The following is a 26,762-nucleotide window of genomic DNA, read 5'->3' as shown; positions in this document are numbered from 1 at the left end:
CATCCGGGCAGCTTGCGCAAAAGATTGCGCACACGAACAATTTGTGTCTAGTAGTCAGAACCCGGTAGGAATCGGAGATATTTTAGTGGCGTAAGTCGTGTTGTATTGAACATAATTCCTTAAAAGCAAAAGGGTAAGAACAATACTGTTTCCAATACAGTTTGAATATGTGATATGTCGTTCATATCCGCTAGGTACGTGGCGCAAGATAAATCAAACGTCCTTGGGCTTCCGTCGAAGTCGAAATTGGATAGGTCAAATAACTGGAAGTCTTTTCATCATTATATATTGGAAAGTTGCCAGACGTCAAATGTTCCATATGTAAACATTTCAGTATTTGCTTAAATGTTTTTGAATATCACAGAGTTCAGCAAATACTCTTTTCATGAACCTGTGTTGCATTTTTTAAACCTTCGAAATGAAGGCGTTGCCACTGTTGACAGATGTGTGGATTGCTGCAGTCTGCCTGCTCAAGTGTGTAATGTCTTCTTCCTAACATTCTGTCACATTTTTCACTTGATGGTTTTGTTAAACTTATGGACATACTTTACGCAAGGCATAGTGATAGCTATACAATGTATAACATTAGCTGTGAGTTGGAAACGCTGTGGTTTTCCACTTCTTGGAATATACTGTGCACTCTTCCCAGATTGGTTCCATATTGAAAACCTTTGAAGTGTCTCTGTTAGTATTCTTGAATGGAACAGGGGTAATATGATTGCAAGCACTGGTAATGTATCATGTGTATGTTGTACCCATTTTTTGTGGGATATTATTACTATGGGTTGTCAACATGTATGCTGTTTTGGGTATGAAAGTAGATTTTAAGTGTGTTCAGTGTTTTACAGTTTGTCAGTATTACAATATGCCAATCTTTAGTTGCAGTGCAAAGCACTAGAAGCAAAGAGCAGGTTTCTATTGCTCACTACATGTCAGACGTTTTTCTGTTTTATCTTATCAACTTTCTATTTTGTACATTTTGAGATGGGAAACATCTGAAACACGAAGACAAGACAGTACACTTCAGCTCTTGCTTACAACTGCTATAGTTTGTTAAAGCGTTTTTTACAGTTTAACTGGATCATGGGAGTGTGTCCCTTTTTCATTGAAGAATAATTCATTTTATAATTTGGATTACACACTTGAGTTTTGAAGACATGCTCAATTTTGTTAATTTCATTTTGAAAAAGTATTAATCTTGAGAGGTAACTATTGTGAGAAGAGTGAATACCAGTTGTGTTACAACACTGCAGGACCCGTGAAGGTCTGGGTTAGAATATTGATCTTCAGTAACCCATGCTTGTCGTAAGATGCGACTAATGGGATCTGGTGGTCAGGCTCGCTGACTTGGTTGACACATGTCATCAGCTCCCGGTTGCGCAGATCGATGCTCATGCTGTTGACCACTGAATTGTCTGGTCCAGACTCAATTATTTACAGACTCTGCCATATAGCTGGAATATTGCTGAGTGTGGCGTAAAACTGAACTCACTCACTCATTACAACTTTGCCAGTATGATTACAGTTGTGTCTTCTGATTTTTAATATTGACTGCAAGGTTTTCTTGTCATGCTCATGGTATGTTTGTTATATGCTTGGCTAAAATTCAGATTGACTTACTTTCGTTGTTACAAACATCTAACGTGTAAAATAGCATGAAATTATGGTTTGTGATTGTGTCTTGAGGTTTGAGAAAACATTATGGAGTAATATTATAGTTTGTAGTGGTATTGACAACACTGATTTTTTAAAATGACAGGACAGATTTAAGACAGAAAATTGTTCATACAATACAGTGTACATCTTAGACATGGATAGACAGGAGAAACTTCCTGTGTCAAACTTGGATATGTTTAATTCCAATTTGTCATGAACTCATCTTCCTGTTCTTATAAATTACTTCTGTATTTATCATCATTTAAACACATGCCAAGTGGATGTGTTAAATTTAGGGCTGTGTATTGGCAAATGATTTATATTGCAATTTATTGTGATTCAGGTACTCGTTTTGCGATATATTGGGAACTTACGTGTTTGACTGTGAGTGACACTAATTCTGTATGTCAATCCTATTTTCTACATTATAAGTCCCTAAACATATATGTTATGGTTCTGATAACTGCAATCTCAAAATTAGGTTGCATCGTCATGGATTCTATTTTCTTTTTTTACATAATTCATGATATTGCAATGTGCTGTTTTGTCATTGAATAACGAAAGAAAACATTTGTTGTGAATGAATGAAAGTATGTGTAGATTTTAATTTAAACCATAAAGATAATCATGAAAACTTCAAATATGTTATTTACCCAATATACCAATTCTCAGAAAAAATATTGCAATACATGTAGTTTGAAAAGCGTATTGCAATGTACCACTTACCCGTAATACTGTGTCGTCCTAGTCAAATTCCCGACTATTCAAACTCATTTGAGAGTCCCAACTTTTCAAGTCACGTCAAGCACAGAATTCCTTTGAGGACTTGAACAGTTTGAAGTGTCCACACAACCACACCTGCCAAACTAGGTAATCTTCAAGCATAATTCTCTCATCTGGCTACAATCGCCAGTTATACTTTCTAGAAAACTTATATCCAGTCACTTGTAATCAACAAGCTGATTACTCTACCTACACACATTAACAGCAAGTTACATGCTCTCGGGTGACTGGTGATGATATGACAAAGTTGAGAAAAGAGTGAGTTGGATTCAGATTTTGGTAGTTTATGTATTATTTTAGATTTATGTATTATTTTAGATATGATTTAAGCAATTCTGGCAATTCAGGTTGGGATAGTGAGACTAATGATCTAGTTTTTTGTTCAGAATTGGTGATATCTCATTTCTCTCATAGCATGTTTGTCTTTTGAACAAATCACTTTCTTGATTGTTTCAAAGGCCTTGAAAATCCAACTTTTTTTTCATGTCTTAGCAAGTTTGACACAAGAAAGTACAATAAGTCAGTCATCATATTTGTGAATTGAACCAAGTCAGGATCTGTTCTGAACATATCAGTTGTGTAAACATTAGAAATACTTGATAGATGTGAAACCAGCCATGATTACATAGTTCCTTGTTGATGATGAGAAACACTTTCCTCGTGGGTAAAGGTCCTCATCATTTCCTATCCAGGATTAATTCCCACATTTGTCTTTGTTTCAATATAATATTAGACTGTGTTACAGGTGTCATTGTACAATCTGACAACTTCTGTTTGTGTGTAGATTTCATACCAGTGCTATCTACAAGCTGTGATTTTTAACTGACAATGGCCGGAGAAGAGCAAGTTGAGGTGAGGTTTTACTGCATTAACATATGTTATTTTCTAGGGCTGGCTAAAAAGGTCAATAATGGAAAATATCATTGATTGGAAAAATTATGAATGATTCTCAATATGAAAAATGTGTCACTGATAATATTGTACATTAACTTGACATACGGTATACGCACAGTACACAAAGTATGGACTGCTTCAGAAAGTTCTAACCAGTGAAGGTCCCGGGTTAGAATTGGTCTTCAGTAACCCATGCTTGTCGTTAAAGGCAACTATGCTTGTCGTAAGAGGCGACTAACGGGATCTGGTGGTCAGGCTCGCTGACTTGGTTGACACGTGTCATCGGTTCCCAATTGCGCAGATCGATGCTCATGCTGTTGATCATTGGATTGTCTGGTCCAGACTCAATTATTTACAGACCGCCTCCATATAGCTGGAATATTGCTGAGTGTGGCGTAAAACTAAACTCACTCACTCACTCACTCAGAAAGTTCTAAATTATGTTCAAGACTGTTTTGTTTGTAATCTATGCATAAATATATGACCACTCACCAGTGAGATGAAATATGTAAATTCAGACTATTTGGGCATTTTGCTCAAAGTTACTTCTCTGATAGTTATCAATAATTGATTAACATTTAGTTACTGATTATCGATCTATGATCAATATGATAGCCAGCCCTAATAGTTATGATTCACAGACAACAGTTGATACCTTGTTTATGATGCACATTCAGTTGAATGACATGAAGTATTTATCAACTTGAAAGTATTACAATTTACAATGATGTATGAGATGACAGCACGCTAGTATCAAGAAGAGTGGCTTAGGTTTTCATCTACTATCTTAATTTTTTTTAATCACCATTTACCTTTCAGTACACGCTGCTTACACTTAGTATGGACATTTTCAACATAAGAACTCTAGGATTTCTATTTGTAGTTAATGGGTACAGTGTGTGAACCCCATTTCTGGTGTCTTGCGGCTTAAAACTATACTCATTCTCTCACTTGGTAGTAACTGCAAAGTGATAGCATCACAACACAAAAATTGTTCATAGGCTGTTCTTAAAAGTTGACAGATAGCAAAGTAAATACAATTCATAGATGGAAACATCATTTTTATTTGTGCAATAGTGAGTGTTTGGTACAAATCCTTATACTGTTCTCAAGCAATAATCAGAATTAAATAGTTTTAGTATATGTGTGTTAATCCTTGTTTTCAGTGTCCTCTATGCATGGAGTTGTTGGAAATAGATGATGTGAATTTCTTTCCCTGCACTTGTGGATACCAAGTAAGTTACAAAATGTTCATGTTAAGGTTTGACCAAATTTTGCAGGTATGATATCATGCTTACAATAAACTGATATGTTGTGATGTTACTCAAACTGGTTTTAATATTTCAAAATGAAGCCTGCTGTGTAGGTAAGTCGAGTAGTGAAATAGTGCCTTTTGATATTGAAAATATCTTGTGCCATTTGTTGACTAGTCACTGGTAGAAGTTTTTGGAATTGGGCAGAGAATGTCAAAAGTAAATGTAAAGGGTCAGTGAAACATGACTGTATATATAATTATAATAATGTGTTTAGTTGTTGTTTTTTACAGAATTTTGTGTTTGTTTTAGATATGCAGATTCTGTTGGCACAGAATAAGGACAGATGAAAATGGGTTGTGTCCAGCTTGCAGAAAGGTGAGGTCCACTGGGCAATACACCTCTTAAATGATGTGTCACAGTTTCAGACGATATTAAATCTAGTCACGTTAGCTGAACATGCTGAAGATGTCAGACAGGTGTCAACAGAAACTCAACTTGACGAGGAAGTTGTGTGGGAGGACATTATGCCATTGCCTGTTTGTTCCCCCATAACAACATTCCCGTTTGTTTCCTATGTACAGAATCAGGTGTGACAGCATCAGTGTTTGCTCCATCCTCGATAATCTCCAGGGTATACATTATGATCACTCTCCACTATACCCTGAATGCATCCACGGCTTGGCCCGGTAATTATATTACCTCACTTTGCTGGCTCCGCATTCTCACAGTAGCCAATCAGCTAAGCCGACGTTACATCCGGGCTTGCCAGTGTCAACAAAGATAGCGGTCACAGTCGCGAAGGTTTGTTTGCAGTGCCAATCAGATTTTTTTTGAAATAATACAGACAAATTGACAGATCTGAACTTAGAAAATATATATGAAAGAACTCCTTCTACACCTTTCAGAGTACCTCTGCATCAATTGGGTTGCCAAGTTTAAACGGTTAGATATTTAAGAAGCGAAAGTGAGTAGTGATTGGTTTGCTCAACTTCCCAGTGTAGACACCTGATTGGATTAAAAAGCCAACCAAAGGAGGTATATAATTATAAGCCGTGGATGCATCCAGGGTATAGTGGAGAGTGATTGTAACGGATACCCTGGAGATTATCGAGGATGGGTTTGCTCATGTTAAGTCTATTTGATTGTCTGGTTCTTCAGTGAAATGGCTGTCTTATACAAGCCTAGAAATTGTTGCAGTATCTAACAGAACTTGCTCTCAGTAGTTTTATGTTTTTGTCTTATTCTTCAGCAATACCCAGAAGACCCAGCAGAGTTCAAACCTCTCACAGAAGATGAGTATGTATAATTTCATATAGTATTCATCTGTTCATTGTCCCCCGCCGCAACGCGGAACGGGGGACTATGTATTCAGCGCCGTCTGTCCCGTATGTACGTCCCGATTCTTGTTAACGCACTATCTCATGAACTGTTGTATCCAATGTCTTTAAAGTTGGTGACAGTCTACATTGGGGGATTACGCAGACACTTTTCAAACTTATTTACACGCGATATCTCATAAAACATTCCACCCAATGTTTTCAATTATGTCAACAGCGTACATTGGGTGCAGACACCAGTCATGTTAGGCATCTTGTATGTGACCAAAAAAAATGAAAAGTAGTAAATATGTTATTGATATTCCATTCTTTAGCGGCGGTGGACATTGCCATATCAGTGGCAAACACTTGTTTTAATTATATTTAGAGACAAAAACAATTTCATCAGGTTGTTATGTTTTGTCGTCGCTCATTCTTGTTTCTGTAACAGGTTATCAAGAATCAAGAAAGAGAGGCGCCAGAAGGACCTTCAGAGAAAACAGAAAGCTGCAGAGAATAGGAAACATCTGGCAAATGTCAGGTACGGGTGATGTCAGTTCTTATACTTTGTATGTTTTGTAGTGGATTTTTCCTTTTCAAAGTTTAATAGATATTACGTGTTGTAAAAGAGAAACAAAGACATTGCTTGAGATATGTTTTCCACAGGAGATGATTGTTGGTAAAGCTGCTCTGAGTGAAGCCAGTGGACTAACTACGTTATGGGTGCTCCGCTCCGTACCATGAACTGTTGATCATTAAAAGTTAACTATTCCTTCCTTGATATGAGTCAACAAAATCAAACTAGGCCAAAGAAAACCCAATTCAACTAATGTTGTTTCTTGACACAGTGTCCTCTCTGTCTCCAGGGTGGTTCAGAAGAACTTGGTGTTTGTGGTGGGACTATCCCAGCGACTCGCTGAGGCAGATGTCCTCAAGAAGCATGAGTATTTTGGCAAGTTCGGGAAAATCCATAAAGTTGTGATCAACCAGAGCACTACATATGCAGGTGCTCAAGTCCATGTGAGTACTGCTGCTACCTTTTGCTTGGAATGTATGTGATGTTTATTATGGTTCCTAGAGTTCTGAACAACGGAATTTATATCAGTATGAACCAACTCATCTATGTAAACAACAACTTATCTGTTATGTTATCAGGGCAGTGGGGTAGTCTAGGTGGTTAAAGCGTTCACTCGTTACACTGTAAAAACCTTGGAGTCAACTTTGTGTGCAGACACTTTCAGTGTTGTCACACCCCCTAGTGTACAGTACACAACCCTTTTCACTTAAAAGAACCCACAAATTCACTGGTATATGACCAGATGGTGGCCACATGAATACGTGCAAACACCTAGTTGCGGGTACAGCAACATGCAGTGAACTTGGACATGGTATTGGGACTATGTGTCCCAGTCCACCCAGCTGTGAATGGATACATCGTTAGGATGAGAAAGCCACAATAACTCGGTGCACCTAGTGGCTGCAAGATTAGTATACTCCCCAGGGAGATGAGATTGATAATATGATATTGATAATATGATGTGCAGTTGAGATTGACATCCAATGATCGAGGGGGAAAATACCAGCACCTTGAGCATGCACTAGTTGCCTGGATATGTGCACTATATAAATATCCTATAATATAATAATATTGGTAATAAGATTCTCAGCAATGTAATAGATAGATTCTTTGACAATTCTTGGATGAACATATTGTTATTCCTGCAACAGTTTAAACTGTTTTAATGATCTACCTAAATAGTATTCTTTAGATATACAGGGGTGCATCTAGGATTTTGGAGAAGAGGGGTGCACATAAATCATGAAGTCCAAAGGTTGGGGGGGGGAAATGATCCTCAGGGATTTTTTTTTGTGGGAGAGTGGGGGAGCTCACCCCTGCACCCCATCTGGATCCTCCCCTATGTGTCTGTCATTTCACATCATGACATATCCTATTGCAGTTTCCTTGATTCATTTTGGTCATTCAAGACAGATCCCAGATCATGTGTCTTCTATATCCCGAGGCAACTGGTGCCCTTGTTTAACAATCAGAGTTCTTGATCCCCCCGTAAAACCAAACTCAGTCAGTCAGTTTGACATGTGTATTATGATGAATGAAATTTTTGTAGTCATCTTCCAAGGGTTTTGCTACAGTATTTTTTGATGATTTCATATTATGGATGTAGATGGGTCACCATTTGGTTTCCTTGTTGTATGATCAAAGTGTGTAGAAGGAAGTTGCAATATGTTCATAGTCAACATGATAATAACATGAATATCTGTACTGATGTAAGTTTGTAATTGTTTCAGGGTCCCAGTGCAAGTGCATATGTAACTTACACTCGGTCGGATGATGCTCTCAGAGCTATCCTAGCTGTAAATAATGTCCACATAGATGGGAGGACACTAAAAGCCTCCCTTGGTACTACAAAGTACTGCAGTCACTTTCTACGGGGCTCACAGTGTCAGAAATCTGTAAGTGAATACTGAAATAAAACAACAGATTTTTTGTGTTTTGTCCTAGAACTTGAAAGTGATAAGAAATGTTCACAAAGTCTCTCATTATTTAGTATTTTACACTGTCCTCTGAAGATCTTGAGATCTTAAGCTTTTCATCTAAATTTGTCTTTTAGCTAACAATATATATTTGTGCTTTTTATATGTCATGATGACTTTTGATGAATTTCCTATCTGATATTATCTGGGCCTGTGATGAGGAAAGAATGTTGTTTTTCTGAAACAATTTCGAATGAGAATATTGAGGATAATGATGACATTTCCAGGACTGTATGTACTTACATGAACTGGGAGAGGAAGCAGCCAGCTTCACCAAAGAAGAGATGCAAATGGGGTATGTCCGGAATGACAAGAACACTCGCCAAGTCTGTGTCATTATGTTTTGTTTGTTGTTTAATGACACATACAGCATGCTCAACAGTATTTCAGTCATATTAAGGTGACCTGTAAGGATAAGTTAATAAACATAATTCTGGATCAGATAAGTCAGTGATTGAAATTGTGAGCAACGATACATGTCATCAGGCTGGAGTGACACCTAATCAAGCATGATCAACAGATCCATTTGTTTGCCTCTTACAAACAGCATAAGATTGCTGGGGCCCATTTTATTATCTGGAATCCTCATTGTGCAGTTATTATGTAAACTGATTTAACTTTTACACTTTTGTAGATTAAAAGAATCTTTGCCAAGATTGTGTTCTTCCTAGTCAGGTGTAAACAAATTGATCCCATGTCTGGCTCTCTGATAACTCCATATTTGTAACTAATATTTTGCTTTTATCTAAAGTACCTCTTATTAGGAGGTATGCTTTTAAAATAACCACTATCTCTAAAAATTATGAATGACCTGTCCCGAGTGAACAAGTGGTGTTAATCCTGAAACTTTGGCAATGAGATTTGAGCATTCTTTCTTGAGGACCTACAATCTCTGATTCCGATTAGGTTCTAATTTGTTTTAAAATAGTAAGACATACAATGTCAATCCTACAAACTTAAATTAAGGCTGCCTTTTGTTGAGATGATGTATAGTGGTCTGTTTGTGACCTCGTGAAAAATAGTTGACATTGTATTGTTTTCCACAATGAAGCAGTATGACGTATGGCATCCATTGACAAATAAGCATTGAGAATTGTTAATATGTGCATGTGAAAATGTTTTGAAAGTTAACACAATCACTATGGGTAATGTTGAACATCACCAGTATGTCATACCTTCATCATGTTAGTTGTAAGTGTAAAGTCTGCTGTGCGTGCATGTGGTCATGAGAAGCATTTGTCCCTCTGTCAATAGTTCCGTGGCTTTCAATTATAACAACAGATGGATTTGTTTCTCGTTTCAGTAAGCATCAAGAGTATGAGCAAAAACTGCTAGAACAGTTCCTCAACAGTCAAAATACGGCCAATAATCATACAACAAATAACAAGAAATCAAGGTATGTCAGTGTTTTCCTGTCAAGGAGGGATTAGATTTTGGAAGGTTTTGTCCATCTGCTTTGTGATATTCACAGATATCCCAAATGTTCATGATGACTGACACTTTTTGTTCAGTATATCTATTGTATGTATTGTATGTAGTATGTCAATGAAACCATTGATAACTACTGAAGTTAAGTGGAGACAGTGTTTCAATTTGAATTGTCTCTGATTGCAATAGATCTCCCTATGGAAGTTGGGCCCTGCCATCCTCGCTAATCTCCAGGGTATCTGTTCCGATAAATCTCTACTATACCCTGGATGCATCTACGGCTCGAGACGATGTTTTTCTTACCTCCCTCAGCTGGCTTTGCATTCTCACAGTAGCCAATCAGATAAGCCACCGTTACAGCTGAGCTTGCCAGTATCAACAAAGATAGCGGTTGCAGCCGCGAAAGTTTGTTTGCAGTGCGACACAGATTTTTGGGGAAAACATACAGACAAATTAACAGGTCTGGAATCTTAAAAATATATATGCAAAAACTCCTTCTACCTCTTTCAGAGTACCTCTGCAACAATATATTATTGTGTTGCCAAGTTTAATCGGTTAGATAATTTAAAAAGCGAAAGTGAGTTGTGATAGGTACGCTCAACTTCCCAGCGTAGACACTTGATTGGATAAAAAGCCAACCAAGGGAGGTAATATAATTATCGGGCCAAGCCGTAGATGGAGATAATTGAGGATGAAGGGATGCAAACATTTGTGAACCATGCTGAGCATTCTAATGTTGATATTCTGTCTTGCATTTTTATCTTCTCCCTAAACGTTGCTGATTTTGCAAAATGTATTCATTCACTATATGCCATTCTCATTGTAGAAAGAAATCTAGTTCCCCTGTTGCTGATCAGGTGAACATCCCCCAACCAAATCCCCCAGAGCCTGCAGTTGAGACTCAGCCCAAGTCTCAGCCTAGCCCTTCCACAGTGCAACCCCACCCAACAAACACTAGCAAAGAGGCGTGGCCTTCGTTACAGGGGCAGGACAAAGGGGAACGGATTCCCAATGGCAATCGTCCGTCTCACAGTACAGTCAATCATAGTAATAGATCAAACACACCTCCCAATCACAGCAAGGCGGTTGGAAATGGCCGTAAAAGGAATACCAATACAGACAATGAAACACGGATAAAGTGAGTTGACAAACATCAATGAAAAGATATGCTTGTTGAGGATTACAGGAAATTTATGTAAATGGACTTCAGTTCCCTCAGTGGGCCTTTGTCTCATTATCTTCTACTTGGCAGCACTTTCAGTTGGTGGGGGAGGGTATGTGTGTCTGACTTGGACTCACTGTTTTCATTGTCTCGTTTACGTCATTTGATTGAATGTACAATGGAGATGTCTTGACAGCATAGTACATACATATTGCACTTATTACCTAACTTAGAGCTATTGCAGTTGACAGGAATTATTTCAATGGCTACCAAAGTTTTCCTATTGCTTTTGGATTTTCAAGATTGTAGTTAGTAGATAACTGAAGCTACTCCATATGTAGACTATTTATGATTGGTCACAAATAACAACAAGCGAACAAGTAGGATTTATTAAGTTTGAGCCTCAGACTATAACCTTTCTTGCACCATTGAGGAATATTGAGTGCCAGGGGGTAGCATATTCTTAGTATGAATGTGACATTTCCCAATTCAGTAGGGCAAGTTCTGGACTGAAGTTTTGTCATTGATATTTGTATCATAGAAAAAGTTGTAATTAAAATTACAGAGAACATGGAGTTAGTATGGTTTTATCCCGCTTTTGGCAATTAGAGAGACGAGGATGACACTTTGAGGAAATGTGTCATATTAGTAGGATGATTGTTTTTCAAAATTGATTACATACAAATTTTAGTGATCTGTGTAATTTGTTGCAGCTCTCATTCACCAGACAGGCCCCAAGAACTGACAGACACACCTAATGACAGAGAACCAGCTCCACCCACTATATCTCAGAACAATGCATCCACAGTGCCCCGGCCTCGCCAAACCCTGCCCTCACAATCCTCCCCCTCTCAACCCTCTTTCCCCATGCCCAGAACCCAATCTACACCTCCCCCTCAGTCTCAACCTGTGGCCCCTATTGGCTCTAACAGGAAACCTGTTATGTTTGAGAACAGTGCCAACGGTCTTTCATACTACAGTGCTGGAGGTAGTGGCACAGCTTATCCATGCAACAAGCTGGTCAAGCCTTCGCCTCAAGTTTTACCACAGAATGCTACAGGTAATACAGTCATCCTTACTGTTCCACATTAAAAAAGAATTGTAAGTTGTTGACCTCAATACTAACAGTGTTTGTGTTATGCCAAACTCCCTCACTCACTCATGATGTGATTTTGGTGGTAACAGGTGGTATATGATTACCTCCCTTTGATTACCTCCCTTTGACTTGTGGAGTTTCTGTTGCAGATGTCCCAGCGTCCGTGACGCCGCCAGCTCAGCCTGCCGAACCTCTGCCTGTGTCCAGCAGCTCAGAGTGGCAGTCATCGTCCTCCAACTACACATCTTACAGTAATAGCAAAGACATTCAAGATGATGATTTAGGTGAATTTTTACTGTTTGCAATAAGTTGTACCTTGTTCCTATGCCTGTGGTCAGGCTTGCTGACTTGGTTGACACACGTCATCAGTTCCCAATTACGCAGATCGATACTCATGCTGTTGATCACTGGATTGTCTGGTCCAGACACGATTATTTACAGACCGCCGCCATATAGCTGGAATACTCACTCACGCACCCACTCACTCACTCACTAAATAGAATTCAGAATTAATTCTCTTGGACCAGACTTCCTTCAACCAGAAGTATTGCCTTCTGGATGATTAGAAAGCATGATGGCTGGTTTTTTGACGTAATCTGTGAGAGTTAAGTTGTTACTAAAGTACTTTCGGAAATAGAAAAAACCTGTTTTTAGGCTGATACTCAGTATCCCTAAAATTTACACAACTGCAAATAGCATATGTCGAAAATAACCCACTTCGGCCTAACTTGGCATTCAGTGGGATGCGTAATAGGATATCCAGAAAAGCATGTTTACTCGTAAAATCGGGCAAAACTTAGAAAAATATGAATTACTACTGAAAACAATAGATCAGACTATAGATGGCAATTAGGTCGCTCAGCCAGGTAAGACGACGGACCATCGACTCACCTGGCATGAAATGCATGTGCTGCCTACAGGCACAAGGGGGCATCTCAAGGATATTTTGTGCTTTTTCATGTGTGCTGACTATGTCTCATCTATTGATTAACATCTTACGTGTCTTCTTTCATAAAGTTTATGTTGAGATATATAAAAGTGTATGATACCTGATAACCATAGAAACACATCGATTACATGTCTCAAACTATATAGGTGGCATGACCACCCAATCGCAAAGATCGACAGGACTGGATATTATTTGTAAATTGTTATGACATGCTGTGTACTTCCCCAGTATAATTGCCCTAAAGGATTATCTTATCTTAGCTGATATCTCTATCCCCAAGCCCGACCCGAACGATCATCTGCGACACCCCTCCAGGTTTTGCTTTTGAGACGAACCCTCCTATCTGTTTCTTTTTATAGTGACAGTGAGACTCCATGGTAGCTACATCCTTAATATATTGTTTCAGCATGAAAGTTATTATTTTTGGCATCAGCTATCGTTTATAATGAAGCTACGTCTAATTTCAAATGGGGACGTTGGGGTAGCCTAGTGGTTAAAGCGTTGGCTCGTCACGCCGAAGGCCCGGGTTCGATTCCCCACATGGGCACAATGTGTTAAGCCCATTTCTGGTGTCCCCCGCCGTGATATTGCTGGAATATTGCTAAAAGCGGCGTAAAACTAAACTCAGTCAGTCAGTCAGTCTAATTTCAAATTGGGCATTTAAAAAGTGTCCTTTGTTATACAATATCGTCGCACACTAATTTGCATAAAGCCATGGTCTGTTCCAAATAAATTGTTTTGGTCTTAGAAAAAAACCGCATTGCTCATTTCTACACTAATCTCTCCTCAGTAAAGTCCTTTTTCTACGTTTCCTATGTCCCTACCACCCCCTGGTACAATGTGTCCCCGCCATGATATTGCTGGAATATTGCTAAAAGTGGTGTAAAACCATACTCACTCACTCATGATTTGTTAATCTGGAATAGTTTAAATTTTTCCTTATCCTGACTCATGCTTAATTGCTGACCTCATGAGTCAGGATAAGTATAAAATATCAATTTTATTCAGAAAATTACATTTTTATTCAGAAAATTACATTTCTGAAGTTCTTCCTGGTAGCAGTTGCTGTTTCATACAGTGTGTGTTCCCATTGTCATTTCCTATTCTCCTCAGAACACTCAACTGAGCATTTCACTTGGAACTGATTGCTCACTAATATGGATTCAGTGTATTGTAAAAAAAAATGAATTGATGAAAATACAAGTGTTATAACATTTTTCTTAAGAGTTGATTTTATGAATTTCATGTTTCAACAGGTTTTGATCCCTGCGATGAGTCTTTCAAAGGTTTGGCTGATCTGATAGAGAAAGAGAACGGTCTCCAAGGTACAGCAGCCACAACAACACACCATTACACAAATATGCAGCAGCACCACCACAGTGGAAGTAGTCGGTCAGTGGGTCTGCAGGGAGGGGTCATGCCTCCTGTCCACCCCCCCTCAACCACGGAGTCTACCCCCTGGTTTCTCTCTCAGTCACATACAGCAGCAGCAACAGCAGCTGCAGCAACAACAGCACTTTCAACACAGACAACAGATGCCATTCTTCAGACAAGGTAGGCTTGAAGACTCCAAGGATTTCTGTTTGATATGCCTGTATAAAGCATTCAGTTTAGTATGGCTCATCCTACAATAGGGCTGGGACGATTCATCGATGCATCGCGATACATTTAAGTTGGATACAGCTATCATATCGTCAACTGGTGTATCAATACAAAACGATACACAACTTTTTTTCAAAACACTATTATCTTAAACATGTTACAGTACTTATTTAGAGAAAAATACGCAAGTATTATGGAGTAATTTGTTTGTTTATTACAATAGTGTTATTGTTAAACACAAATACCTTGAAAAAAATCATTTTTAATCTTGATACCATGTCATTCTTTCAATGTGTATGTATCGCGATACGTATCGTATTGCAGGTAAAATATCGCGATATGTATCGTATTGACATAGTGTATCGTCTCAGCCCTATTCTACAAGTAACCCAGCTCTCTGCTGATAACATCTAGACATTGTAAAGAAGAAAGGTGATATTATGCCAGCCTTTACCAAGCATTCTGCATAGCGTTTGTAATCATACATCATATTTACAGTCAGTTGTCTTTACCACAGTATACTACTGTTGATGTTGATGACCAGATGTTCTAGATGTATTTCACTCTCTGAAATAACTTTAACTGTGTGACCGCCTCCATGGTGTAGTGGTTAGAGCGTCCGCCCGGAGAGCGGAAGGTCGTGGGTTCGATCCCCGACCGTGTCATACCAAAAGACGTTAAAATATAGTACTTGTTGGTCCCTGCCTGGCGCTCGGCATTAATGGGTACAACAAGGACTGGTCGGCACGGAGTCAGTATAATGTGTCTGAGTGGGGTATTCATGCTTCACTGCGGCATGGTATCTCATAGGGCTAGCACTATAATAACCAGCTTAAGTCTGGGCTAGTACAATCAGCCGCACATACACATAAACACGCATGCACGTCATCATATGAGCGAAATATTCTCTGGACCATCTGGAAAAAACATACCATATTTGAAATTTTCTCTTGAAACTTTCTCTTGAAAAGAGCATTGACACATTGCAGGACATTGATGTAAGCTTTTTGAGGATTTTAGTGGCCCATAAATGATATTAAACTCAGTTCCTTCCTGCTGAAGCAACCTCATTTGTAGGTTTATCTGATGGTGATAAAAAGTTATTATCCCCCCCCGCGCGTTTAACGCCAAGCAGGGGATATAGTATTAGGCTCCGTACGTACGTACGTAATACGAATTGGAATATCTTAAGAACCGTTCACTAGATTCTTTTCATATTTGGTACCTAGTTTCATCACAGTATAAGAAAGGTGCAACTCAGGTTTGTTGACCTTGACCTTCATTTCAAGGTCACAAGGGGACTTTAACATTTTACCTGCATGTTAAGCTATATCAAGAATCGTTCACTGGATTTCTTCATATTCAATACCAAGCTTTATCTAGGGAAGGTGCAGGGCCCAGTTGATTTTGGTGACCTTCACTTCATTTTCAAGGTCATGGCGACACTTTGAAGATTTCAGCATGTAAACCTGCATGTTAAGCTATCTCAAGAACCGTTCACTGGTTCTGATGTATTTTGCATTGCTATTGTTATCCATTATCTGACAAAGTAGTTATTCCCTAGATGCTCAATTTGATTGTTCCTATTCATAGTCTTTCATGAGATTGGCATTGACCAGGTGTGTTTTCAGATATGACGAATCACAAAATGATGGACTTCTTGCCTGGCTACTCTCAGCAAAGTTTCAGTCATATGCAACAACAGCATCCCCAACAGCATCCACAACAACATCCCCAACAGCAACAACAACAACAGAACTCCCCATTTCACAACTCCTTGCCAGATCGACCTCTGCCAGGGCGTAGTGCGATGTCTGCAGAACATACTCACATGCAACCTCAGGTGAGCTTGTGAAGCCCATTTCTGGTGTCCCCTGCCGTGATATTGCTAAAAGCGGCATACCCACTCACTCACTCATGTGAGCTGTCGGTTGTTATTGACATCCCATTTTTAGTTTGGTTTGATGGTTGAATGTTAGTTAAAGGCCCATGCAACAATATTCAAGGTATGTGGAGGCTATCTGTAAGTAATTACTTCTGGACCAGACAATCCAGTAAATGACAGCATTAGCATTGATCTTGACAGTTTGGATACAATGACATGCGTCAGCCAAGTCAGAAAGAATTATCACCAATCCAGTTAGTCGTCTCTCATGATAAACATGGCTTACTGGAGACCAATTCTAACCCAAATCTTTAGCACCAGTATTTCACTTTTATTCATTGGCCAGCAACTGTTATCAATGAAATGAATGGTCAAAAAGAACTGACATGACCATCACCCTCTGACCTAAAATAACCTGTGAATTTAATGCAAGTGGCCCCAACTTTGAACTATAAAACTAATCAGTAAATGATAGACTCCCAATAGGTTTCAGATAAATAGGTATTTCTTTTTAAAGCAAGTTGCGGACATTCTCCATATGCACATTAATTTCAAGATTTGCCCTATTTCTCTAGAGTATTTATGAACTACCAGGTTCACTAGTTTCAGAAATGGACCAGTGACCAGGCGTAACCTTGTGCTGAAGTCCTTTTGTTCGAGAAGAATAGTTTGCAAACTGTCTGTTGCTTATTTCTGTTGTGGTTGATGTTGCAGCAACAACAACAAGCAGATGTGTTCAAGATGGAGGACATGCAGAATCAACTAAGATCACTGTTGCCAAATATCAACATCAGCTTTGGTGCTCTTCCACAGACAAGTAACAACACACAGCAAAGAACACAACAAACTCCAAATTCTCACAAAAGTGAGTTGTCTGAACAGGCACATAGTACACATAAATGGGACCTAGTTAGGAGCTTGAAGGTGGGAGTAGGTAGTAACTAGAAAACAAGGTTCCAGGCTTTCACTCCACAATGTTTTTAGCGTTGTCAGTATGACGAAATAAATTCTGAATATTGATTTTTTGTCTTTAAAGTATTTCTTGACTAAATTGTTATTGCATTGAAACAGATCACTTTCAGATTGCTTCAGAGTTATTCTACTGATTGTTACAGATTGCCTTCGAGACATTTCCATGATTACTGATAATATAACTGAGCTCTTTGCTGCCTCTAAAATTTGAAAAGGTGCTAAAAAAACTGATTCTCTATCTCTCTTACAAATATATCCCTATACCTAATGCCTATGCTGAAGACAGAACAGCTTAGCTGGGAAGTTTAGCCATTATGATTTGCACAACGTTGGTGCTGCTTTTGCTGTGTGGCATTTAATGTGCAATCAAAGCAGTGTAATGCCAATACTGAAAGTGAATGTTACAGCCTGTATATCGGGTGTAGCCTTCCTGCTGCTGATGCAGAAACATCAGCAATATTTGATTGATGTGTTATTCAGTGTTTGTGTATTTGTCGTACTCTTCATTCAGTTGTACCCTGTTGTTCAGTTGCAAACTCCTTTTTAATTGTCTTTAGCTTTGTATTAATTTTCAAGTCACCTGCTTGCTTGTTGACCCTAGGAGCCCAACAATTATGAAACAAATTGCATTGCTTGTGACAATGTTTCCGACATAATGAAATCAACCTCGTAGGCTAATATTAGAGATTATTTGTGTTTACATAATTTCTGTTACCGTAGGTTGGCCAAATTCCTGCACACCACAAGAGTCAGATAGCCCTTGGCTGACTTATGACCCTGCTATATTATCTTCAGGGAATATTCAAGATGGTATGTCTTGTTGCATATGCATCAGCCTGTGTTCATCTCATTGACATCATCATCACCACCACCACCATATGCTACTGATACTCTCTACTTCTGTAGAACGTCTGCCATTCGTTTGCTTATTCTAATATGGATTCCATATGTTGGCTGGCACTGCTCCCTCCGTGTTGCTAACTGATTGGCTTTGGAGAAGTTTCATGTTTGTTGATCACTCTGCTGTGTTTTCAGACACCTTGTAACATGCTAACACAAGTGTGACAATATTCTAATCTTTAAAAACGATTGTCATAGTAATTGATAGCTGAATGGATAATCAGAGCAGTATGCAATCAGTCACATTGAAAAGGCATTCTTTCCACTCCATATGCTTTATTTAGTCATTGTCAGTTTGTTTAGACTATTTCTTGTTTAAAGTTGTGGTATATGTTTGAATAATCATAAATGATTGTAGTACTAGTAGTTTGGCCATATTTAGACTGTTGGTTTGCAGGGCTGATTCCCACATGCATTCCCAATTCACCTCTGCTTTCTAAGTAAAAATTTTAAAGATTGGATAACAGTAATTGTAATGCTTATCTGTGTAAAGTGAATTTAGCTGCTGAAGTGGATTTTCAACCTGTTGACTAAAAGTCATAAGAGCTGTTGTCATGTCCTGCTTGTCCAGTGTCTATAGTCGATTGTTTTTCAGAAATCTTTCAGTTAAACTGAAATGTCCTACACTTGTTTCTAACAATTATAACTCCCTAGTTTCTGGTAGAGAATCATATGAGATTTTGTGTGTGCCACAACAGAGAAAGTTATTTATGTTCGATTTCAGTCAATGATGTCAAAGTGGGAAACTTGGAATGTTTGATGTTTGTAATGAGACTCAATGCCTGTTTTATTGTGATACTCTACATTTTTTGTTTGACATTGCTTATAATCCGACTCAAAATTGTTTCTACTCTGTAACCATCTGATCCTCAGAAACCACTTAAAATGGAAAGTTGACATTGTTTCTCCTCCCTTCCCGCCCAGATTACATATTTATATACATATTTAGGTGAGCTGCATTGATGTAGTAGTGTGAGGTTTAGTTCCATATGTGAATAAACAAGTAAATAATTTAAAAGTTAACTAGCGTCAATAAGGTATCAAATGGCAGCTATTACTTTGTGTGCTGAAATTGTAATGTCAACCCGCCCTTGTTTTGGTGATTGATCCATCCACAAGAACATTTGCAATTGCTCAGGTGTTATGTGAGAAGAAAGGTCAAGTGATGATGGACGTTTGAGTTTCAGTCAGAACCTCTAACTCCCCATTGCATCATGCATGCCATTAACGAGCACTCACAAAGATTGCTAATTGTGTAATTTTAATAGCCATTCTCAGCTGTCATACGCTAGAAGATTGGGTCCACCTTTCACAACTCTGTACTATACCTGATATTTGAAGAAGACACAAGAAGATATTTTAAAAAGAGGTTATGAGAGTAAATCCTCCTGTGTTGGATCAAGATAACATTTGAAATACTAAAATATTCAAAATAATTGAAATGTTAAAGATGCTTCTGTGTTCTCTTAATAAAGGACACCTGAAATAATTGGTGCCCTTAGTCTGTTTATGTGAAATATGGGTTATTGTTACTGTGCACCAAGTGGGCACTTCCCCTCTTTTTTGGTTTGAGCTTGCACAGTCGGTGAAAGTTATGTGGGTTTTACTAAATCAGATTGTCTTGATCATCTTGATGTGACTGTGACTTTTCCACCCCATTCATTCAATGACCAATTTGTTGTCTGTGTATATGAGAATGAATGTACCTATATCAATAGTATATCAAGGTAATGTGAGTGCTTTGTTTGAATGTATATCAGTTTAGTCTGGAAGAATGAGGCATACAAGATTATGGAGGAAATTTCAAAAACGTCTGAGGTAATAGAGAGACCTGTTGATCAGAGTGTCAAGACATGCATTCATAACTGTTTGATTAGAATAGTAGGAACTTGGAATTCAAATTTTTGAAGACACTCATTTTGCATATTTCAGTTCCTATTACCAACTTTCATTGGATACCTGTTAGACCACAGTCTTTGAAAGCCAAGCTAACTCGGACTACTGTAGATTATACATAGCGCAAACACCTGCCATTACTAATGCAGAAGAAGCATTTCCATGGCACTCTCTCTCTCTCTCTCTCTCTCTCTCTCTCTCTCTCTCTCTCTCTCTCTCTCTCTCTCTCTCTGTCTGTCTGTCTCTCTCTCTCTCTCTCTCACTCTCTCTCTCTCTCTCTGTCTCTGTCTCTCTCTCTGTCTCTCTGTCTCTCTCTCTCTCTCTCTCTCTCTCTGTCTCTCTCTCTCTCTCTCTCTCTCTCTCTCTCTGTCTCTCTCTCTCTCTCTCTCTGTCTGTCTGTCTCACTCTCACTCTCTTTCTGTGTCTGTATCTCTCTCTCTCTCTCTCTCTCTCTGCAGAGTTGTGTCCCTTGGGCATGGAATTTATCTTTGTTAGAATCCCTGTTTTCTCTTCATGTTCATGTCACATAAACATTGTATCTAGGTGGGTCACTGTCCAAGTGGTAAAGTGTAAGACCTACATCACTATGGTTGTTCTAATTGATAAGGATAAGAGACCGTTCATAATGTATGGCTAGAGGGAGTGATGATGAAGGGGGGGTCACCCATTTTGTTCTGGGGAGGCAGGGGGTCATCAGTTTTTACACACCTGTTTCTAGGGGTGTCGGCAATTTTGTGCATAAAAATATTTTAAAATTATGCTTTAAAAATATGGGAAGGGGGCGTCATTGACTTTGTACATGACATGCTGAGGGGATCACTTACTTTGTGCAGAACTTTTAGGGGGGGTCATTCAAATTGTACATGCTTCTCCTTAAAAATCATCATCACCCCCAACCCCCCTAGCCATGAATTATGAACGGTCCCTAAACAGTCAGGTTACCTACAGTGCTTGATGACTTCCTATAATACTTCATGGACTAGTTGTAGTTTGACATACGAGTGGATCAAGTTGTCAGATCAGAAATAGGTTTGGTGTACCAGTGTTTGTCTATAGGTTGAATCCATTGGATCAGTGACTGTCTATAGGTTGTATCCGTCAGATCACTGGTTCGCGGTCAATATGGTTGTCTTGAGACCCAACTGAATAATTAGGAGATAAACCTACTGTGTTTCGAAAATAGAGGTAGTATGACAGAATTATTATGGCTCCAAATTTAATTTAAAACTGAACTTGACTAAATAAACCAGTCTGAAGTCATCGTTGAGTTCATAATAAACCATGAGTTGTACAGTCATATATTCCTGTGACTAGTCATTGATGGCAGCTGCAACTTTTCATTACCTTTTTTGATTTGGTTGCCTCCTCCTACCATATTTCACATTTGTATTGTGGAAAGACATACATTTAATTTAAATGTTGTGTTCATTTACCAACTTGTTTTGAATGTTCGTCAGTAGTTTTATATGTTACTCCCACAAAAATTGGCTTTGAATTTTTTTGTTCATGTGTCATTTTGTTTTCTATGTGTTGTAAGAATTGTCCTGAATTAAAGACATGCGCAGTTTTAAATGCAACTTTTTCTCTCTTCAGGTAATACAGAGAGTGCTCCCCACTGGCTAAAGTCAATCCACCAGTTGACAGAAGTAGACACACCCAGCCCTAATCACAGACTTCCATTTGTGCAACAGTTCCCGTCATTCTCAGCTGCCAGCATGTGGCCCCCACAGACACACAACCCACCCCCGGGTTTCCAGGCTCCAATCAGAAGTAACACAGTTCAGCACCCAGAGCCACACAAGATTTCGGAAGGTAAAACTTCGTATGTTGTCAGTTTCTCGTGTTGAATATTGATGAACTGGATCATGTGTGGACGTTTGACATGTGCTTGACCTGCATCAGTTTACACAATGCTGACAGTGTGTGATATAACTGAAATATGATTCAAAGTAAACCAAACAGACACACCCATACTGATCATAATATACATGGATCATTCTGAATCCACCTGGTAGCTTCCTTTGTTTTTTTATCTTTTCTATGTGTCAAACAATGTAAAGCTTTAAATACAACTCGTTTACATCAGTACTGCATATTTGGCTCAGTCCTCTTTAGGAGGCAGGGGCAGTTGGGTAGCCCAGTGGTTAAAGCGTTCGCTCGTCATGCCGAAGACGAGGGTTCAGTTTCCACATGGGTACAATGTGTGAAGCCCATTTCTGGTGTCCCCTGCCATGATATTGCTGGAATATTGCTAAAAGTGACGTAAAACTAAACTCACTCGCTCGCTCACACTCTTGAGGAGGCACATGTGAACCCTTTGTAGAGTTACTTCCCTTAGTGTCAGAATGTAATGATCTGAATCCCAGATTTGCCTCATGCATGGGCTTTTGTTACCTGAAGGTGCTAGTCAGATACGGCAGACAAATCAGACAACTGAATTAACAACAGTCAGTCCCACAATTGCTAGCTTGAATTGTTATGGTTATTTGTGTTGTCACGTTGCAGGTCTTTAGTGTGGTTCAGCAACCCATGCCGTGTGTATCATCAGGCCAGCTCAACAAGCAACACCTGAAACATCTGCAGCCAGCTGGACACATGGACAGACACATGCCCGCTCCTTGCATCCCTCAACAGAGGCTTCAAATTCGCTACTTGCATGGTGTACTTAGAGGCTTAAACCTAAGATAACATGCATACCTTACAACTTCAAATAATGCCCTGTATTCTACCTTTTCAGCCTGCGAGAACTTGACCTCATGTGATTGGCTAATTACTAAGAGGCTGTTCACTAAAATACTTCATTTGACTGGTTGGTTAACTGAAAGACTTCATTTGACTGGTTAACTGAAGGACTTCATGTGACTGGTTAACTGAAGGACTTCATGTGACTGGTTAACTGAAGGACTTCATGTGACTGGTTAACTGAAAAAGCTCCTTTAAGCAGTTATCTTTAAGCAGTTATCCTGAACCCCATATCTGTGACCAGTGACCTGAAATGTGACTGAAAAAAAATCAGAAGTGTAAGATGACTTACTTTTATTGTTTAATGTTGAATCGTTGATTAGGATTAAGAACATTGTAAAGAGGACATGCATTGTACATTCTGTATTTCTATCCATCAAAGTGGTTGTTTATGCTGCCTTTAGTGTATGATGTATTGTTAGACGTGGTCGAGTGCTGTAAAGCTGACACAAAATTTACACATGAGGTCTTGTTCAAACAGGTATGTCCATAAAGGCAAGTTTACTCACCTTCAAAAGCTGGATCAATCTTCATGCATTATCAGTGGTGATAAACACCATTGCTTAATGTGTTAAAGGTTACAAGAGCATAACAGTATTGTGCGCATTATGGAAAGAACTTTGTATGTGCCATTAAAATATTTTGTTATTGAATGGTGATATTAATATTGTATTCCAAAGTATTTTGAATTTCTGTGGATTTGCCCAGACTTAGTAAAAGCAGATATATATGTTTAAAGTAGTATTGTATCTTCAGCCTGAAGAGAAAAATCTGGTTTGGTTGATAAGGCATCAAAGCAAACTTTCCAAGTGCAATGGCACATCAATTATAACACTGTGATCTAAATATACACTGTTTCTTCATGGAAATTGGAACTTTTTTCTGATGATATGCCTATATGTTTATGTTGCAGCTTTTTTTTTTTTAGTTATCTTTTTCAAATCAATTACATGAAGTTTTAATCTGAGGCTGATTTTCAAACATAGTTGAAATCTTATGTACACTGTATGACATGTTATAATAGATTCCAATAACTGAAAATATTGTATGACATTTTGCACGTTGTGGAACTTGGAACATGTATGTTCCCATGTGGTGGTAATGACTGATCCACTCTGGTACCACCTATTCACATTCATATTTGGCCTCTGTTGTAAGAATGCATTTTTTCGTGACATTTTGGCAATAATAACCTTTTTATCACTTGCCAAGAAATAACAAGCTGATTTTTTTTAAATATTTTTTTTCGCAACCCTTGATGCTGAGCCGATTTTACTTACCTTGTGTAGATTCTGTTTCTGTTAATGCATATAGCCTCAAGTTTTTACTCTAGTAGGAGAATAGGAGATATATCAGTGATGCATCCTACTGGCTCCGTTCTGGACTTGGTGTAAAGTTCAAATGATTGATGGCGTTGGTAATGTTGAAAGTTATGTGGGAAAAGTTTATTTGGTGTTTCTTCTGTAATAGGCCAAAAGGTCACCCCGCAGATGACAAATATAACCTCTTTGGTCATGAAGACAAGGCGTTAGACCTCGGATGAGGTCTGTGGTTTTCAATCCCATCATTGGACTCAGTAATTTTTATGGCCTGTACCTTTCGTGATGAATTTCAATGGGTTTGTTTGACATAAACATGAAGGAGAAGAATGTTCATCTTGGATGACAGTTGAAAAAATCATTTGAAGAAATTAAAATTTGAATGGGGTGTTGACATGGGTACTGAAAACTTGCAATTTTGAACGGAGCCATTTTGCCCCTTGTGATGTATGCATTTGTAAGCTGGCTTTGCAGCTGATAATTTTTTTGCATGTTACCATCTTTTCCCATATGGATTCTAGTGATGCACATATTGTACGCCAATCCCTTTGTATGATTCTTGGTCCGAATATGGCGTGTTGCATAAAGACTTTAGAATGCCAAGGATGAAATATTTTTTTCAATACGAGTTGGCTGACTCCTGGAATATTTTGACTTGGTATGAGATGAAATATGGACAATATTGATATGTATAAGGGCTGTCTTGCTAAATATTATGCTGTATCTTATGACATTTCATTGTATATGTGATATTAGTGGCCAAGCATCAAGGGTTAGGGTTTCTGACTACTCATAATGAAACCATGGTTGCCATAAAATGCTGGTTGCGTGGCACGCATTTTACTTGAACTTGCGGGCTATTGTCAGTTCTTGCTGGAGTTTTGGGTTATTGCCTTAGCTCCTTCTACTTTCTGTGATGAATCTATGGTCGCTCCAAATGCAGATATGTTTAGCCCAAGTGTTGGAAGCATACACGCTCACAACAGTTACTTGGTGATAACGGCGACATTTTGTTATTATTGAGAGTGCTGCAAAATTCTATCTGATGGCCTGTTACTGACTGATACTGATAGGCCCTGATTGAATCTAATTTATGTCTTCTGTTGGTGGTAAAACTGACTAAGTTGTGAAAAAAATATTAAAAATAATGAAATGAGGTTTTCTGTGTTTGCATTTTTCCTGAAAATGTTCTGTAGTGTCACCATGGAGATTGATGACTTGAATGTTGATATTCTCTAGCTAGGCCCTGTCACTCCATACACACTCTCATTATCAAACAGGACCTTTGCGAAAGCAATTTCAGTTACTGTGTGTAATTGTACTTGAAGTCTAGTTGCCATGGTTCTTTTGGATCAGCTTGCCATGTGAAGAGGGATATTGTAATGTTTGTCCCGCATTAGATGCAATATGATTGACTGTATAAGTATTTTGGCTCATTGAGGTGTGAATCGAGAAAATGAGGTGTGATGATATAAATCCATGGAGCATTTTTTTACAAAACAATTACAGATGTTCATTTTGATTCATACCTAAATGAACTGGAAGAAAATACGCTACCAATGTTTACGTTTAAATTAAACCAAAAAAACCCACATATGGTATCGACAATAGTTTCATAAAAACACACAATACAACAAATAATACATACGCCCTTAATCCGCCCCTGTTAAAGTCTGTTTCCTATCAACGGAAAGTAGTGTCAAAACACTGCACACGACTGATCAATCGCGGTAAGAGGCGAGGAGAATAATCAGACTGAAACGAACAGGTACAAATATGTCGAGAAGAAGGCGGCTAATCTGAATGAAATGGTCAGTGGCCGCCAAATTATAGCATTGATTTCCAGGCACAGTGGGGGAAAAATGCGACTTCGGCATGAAACACAGCATTTGTGTACCCGGCTTCAGGTATCGGAATAGTTGAAATATTTAGTAATATCGCTAAAATGTCATGTGCAAGATGACAGATAATCCGAAATGGAATTCCCTCAACTGCGAATAATATTCTCTGACAATTCGTAAAGGTAAAAAGTTGTCCGCTTTGTTTGTCAAATCGTAATTTAAGCAGCCCACAACATTTCTGGCAAACTTCCACAAAAATTCGTACTAAAAGTAAATGTACAACCCTAAGGGACCGTTCATAATTTATGGCTGGTGGAGGGGGTGATGATATTTTTATGGAGAAGCATGTACAAAATAAGTGCCGTCATCCCCACCCCAATAATTTTTAAGCATTACTTTTTAATATTTGTATGTACAAAATTGCTGACCCCATAGTACATGTGTACAACATTGATGACCCCCGTTACCTACCTCCCCAGAACAAAATGGGTGGGACACCACCCCTCTTAAAA

At 38.6% G+C, this 26,762-nt stretch overlaps 1 protein-coding gene across 1 annotated transcript; it reads left to right on the top strand.

Moving 5' to 3' along the window:
* The first annotated feature begins 6 nt into the window (after positions 1–6).
* On the top strand, positions 7–25,566 carry LOC124268601 (CCR4-NOT transcription complex subunit 4-like). The gene is given in 20 exon segments (XM_046703598.1): positions 7–90; positions 3,224–3,291; positions 4,500–4,568; positions 4,899–4,964; positions 5,839–5,885; positions 6,357–6,446; positions 6,772–6,925; positions 8,213–8,377; positions 8,686–8,753; positions 9,762–9,854; positions 10,713–11,024; positions 11,762–12,108; positions 12,294–12,428; positions 14,350–14,537; positions 14,539–14,647; positions 16,315–16,538; positions 17,295–17,445; positions 18,273–18,362; positions 21,942–22,160; positions 22,854–25,566. Coding segments are annotated over 19 exon segments (2,559 nt in total). The 5' UTR covers positions 7–90; positions 3,224–3,267; the 3' UTR covers positions 22,862–25,566.
* The last annotated feature ends 1,196 nt before the right edge of the window (positions 25,567–26,762 follow it).

The sequence above is a fragment of the Haliotis rubra genome, unplaced genomic scaffold, assembly GCF_003918875.1.
Source record: "Haliotis rubra isolate DU_JTF1 unplaced genomic scaffold, ASM391887v1 Scf1394, whole genome shotgun sequence".
Lineage (NCBI taxonomy): Eukaryota > Metazoa > Mollusca > Gastropoda > Lepetellida > Haliotidae > Haliotis > Haliotis rubra.
The sequence above is the reverse complement of the archived record's forward strand: the minus strand, read 5'-3'. Positions and strand labels throughout refer to the sequence as shown.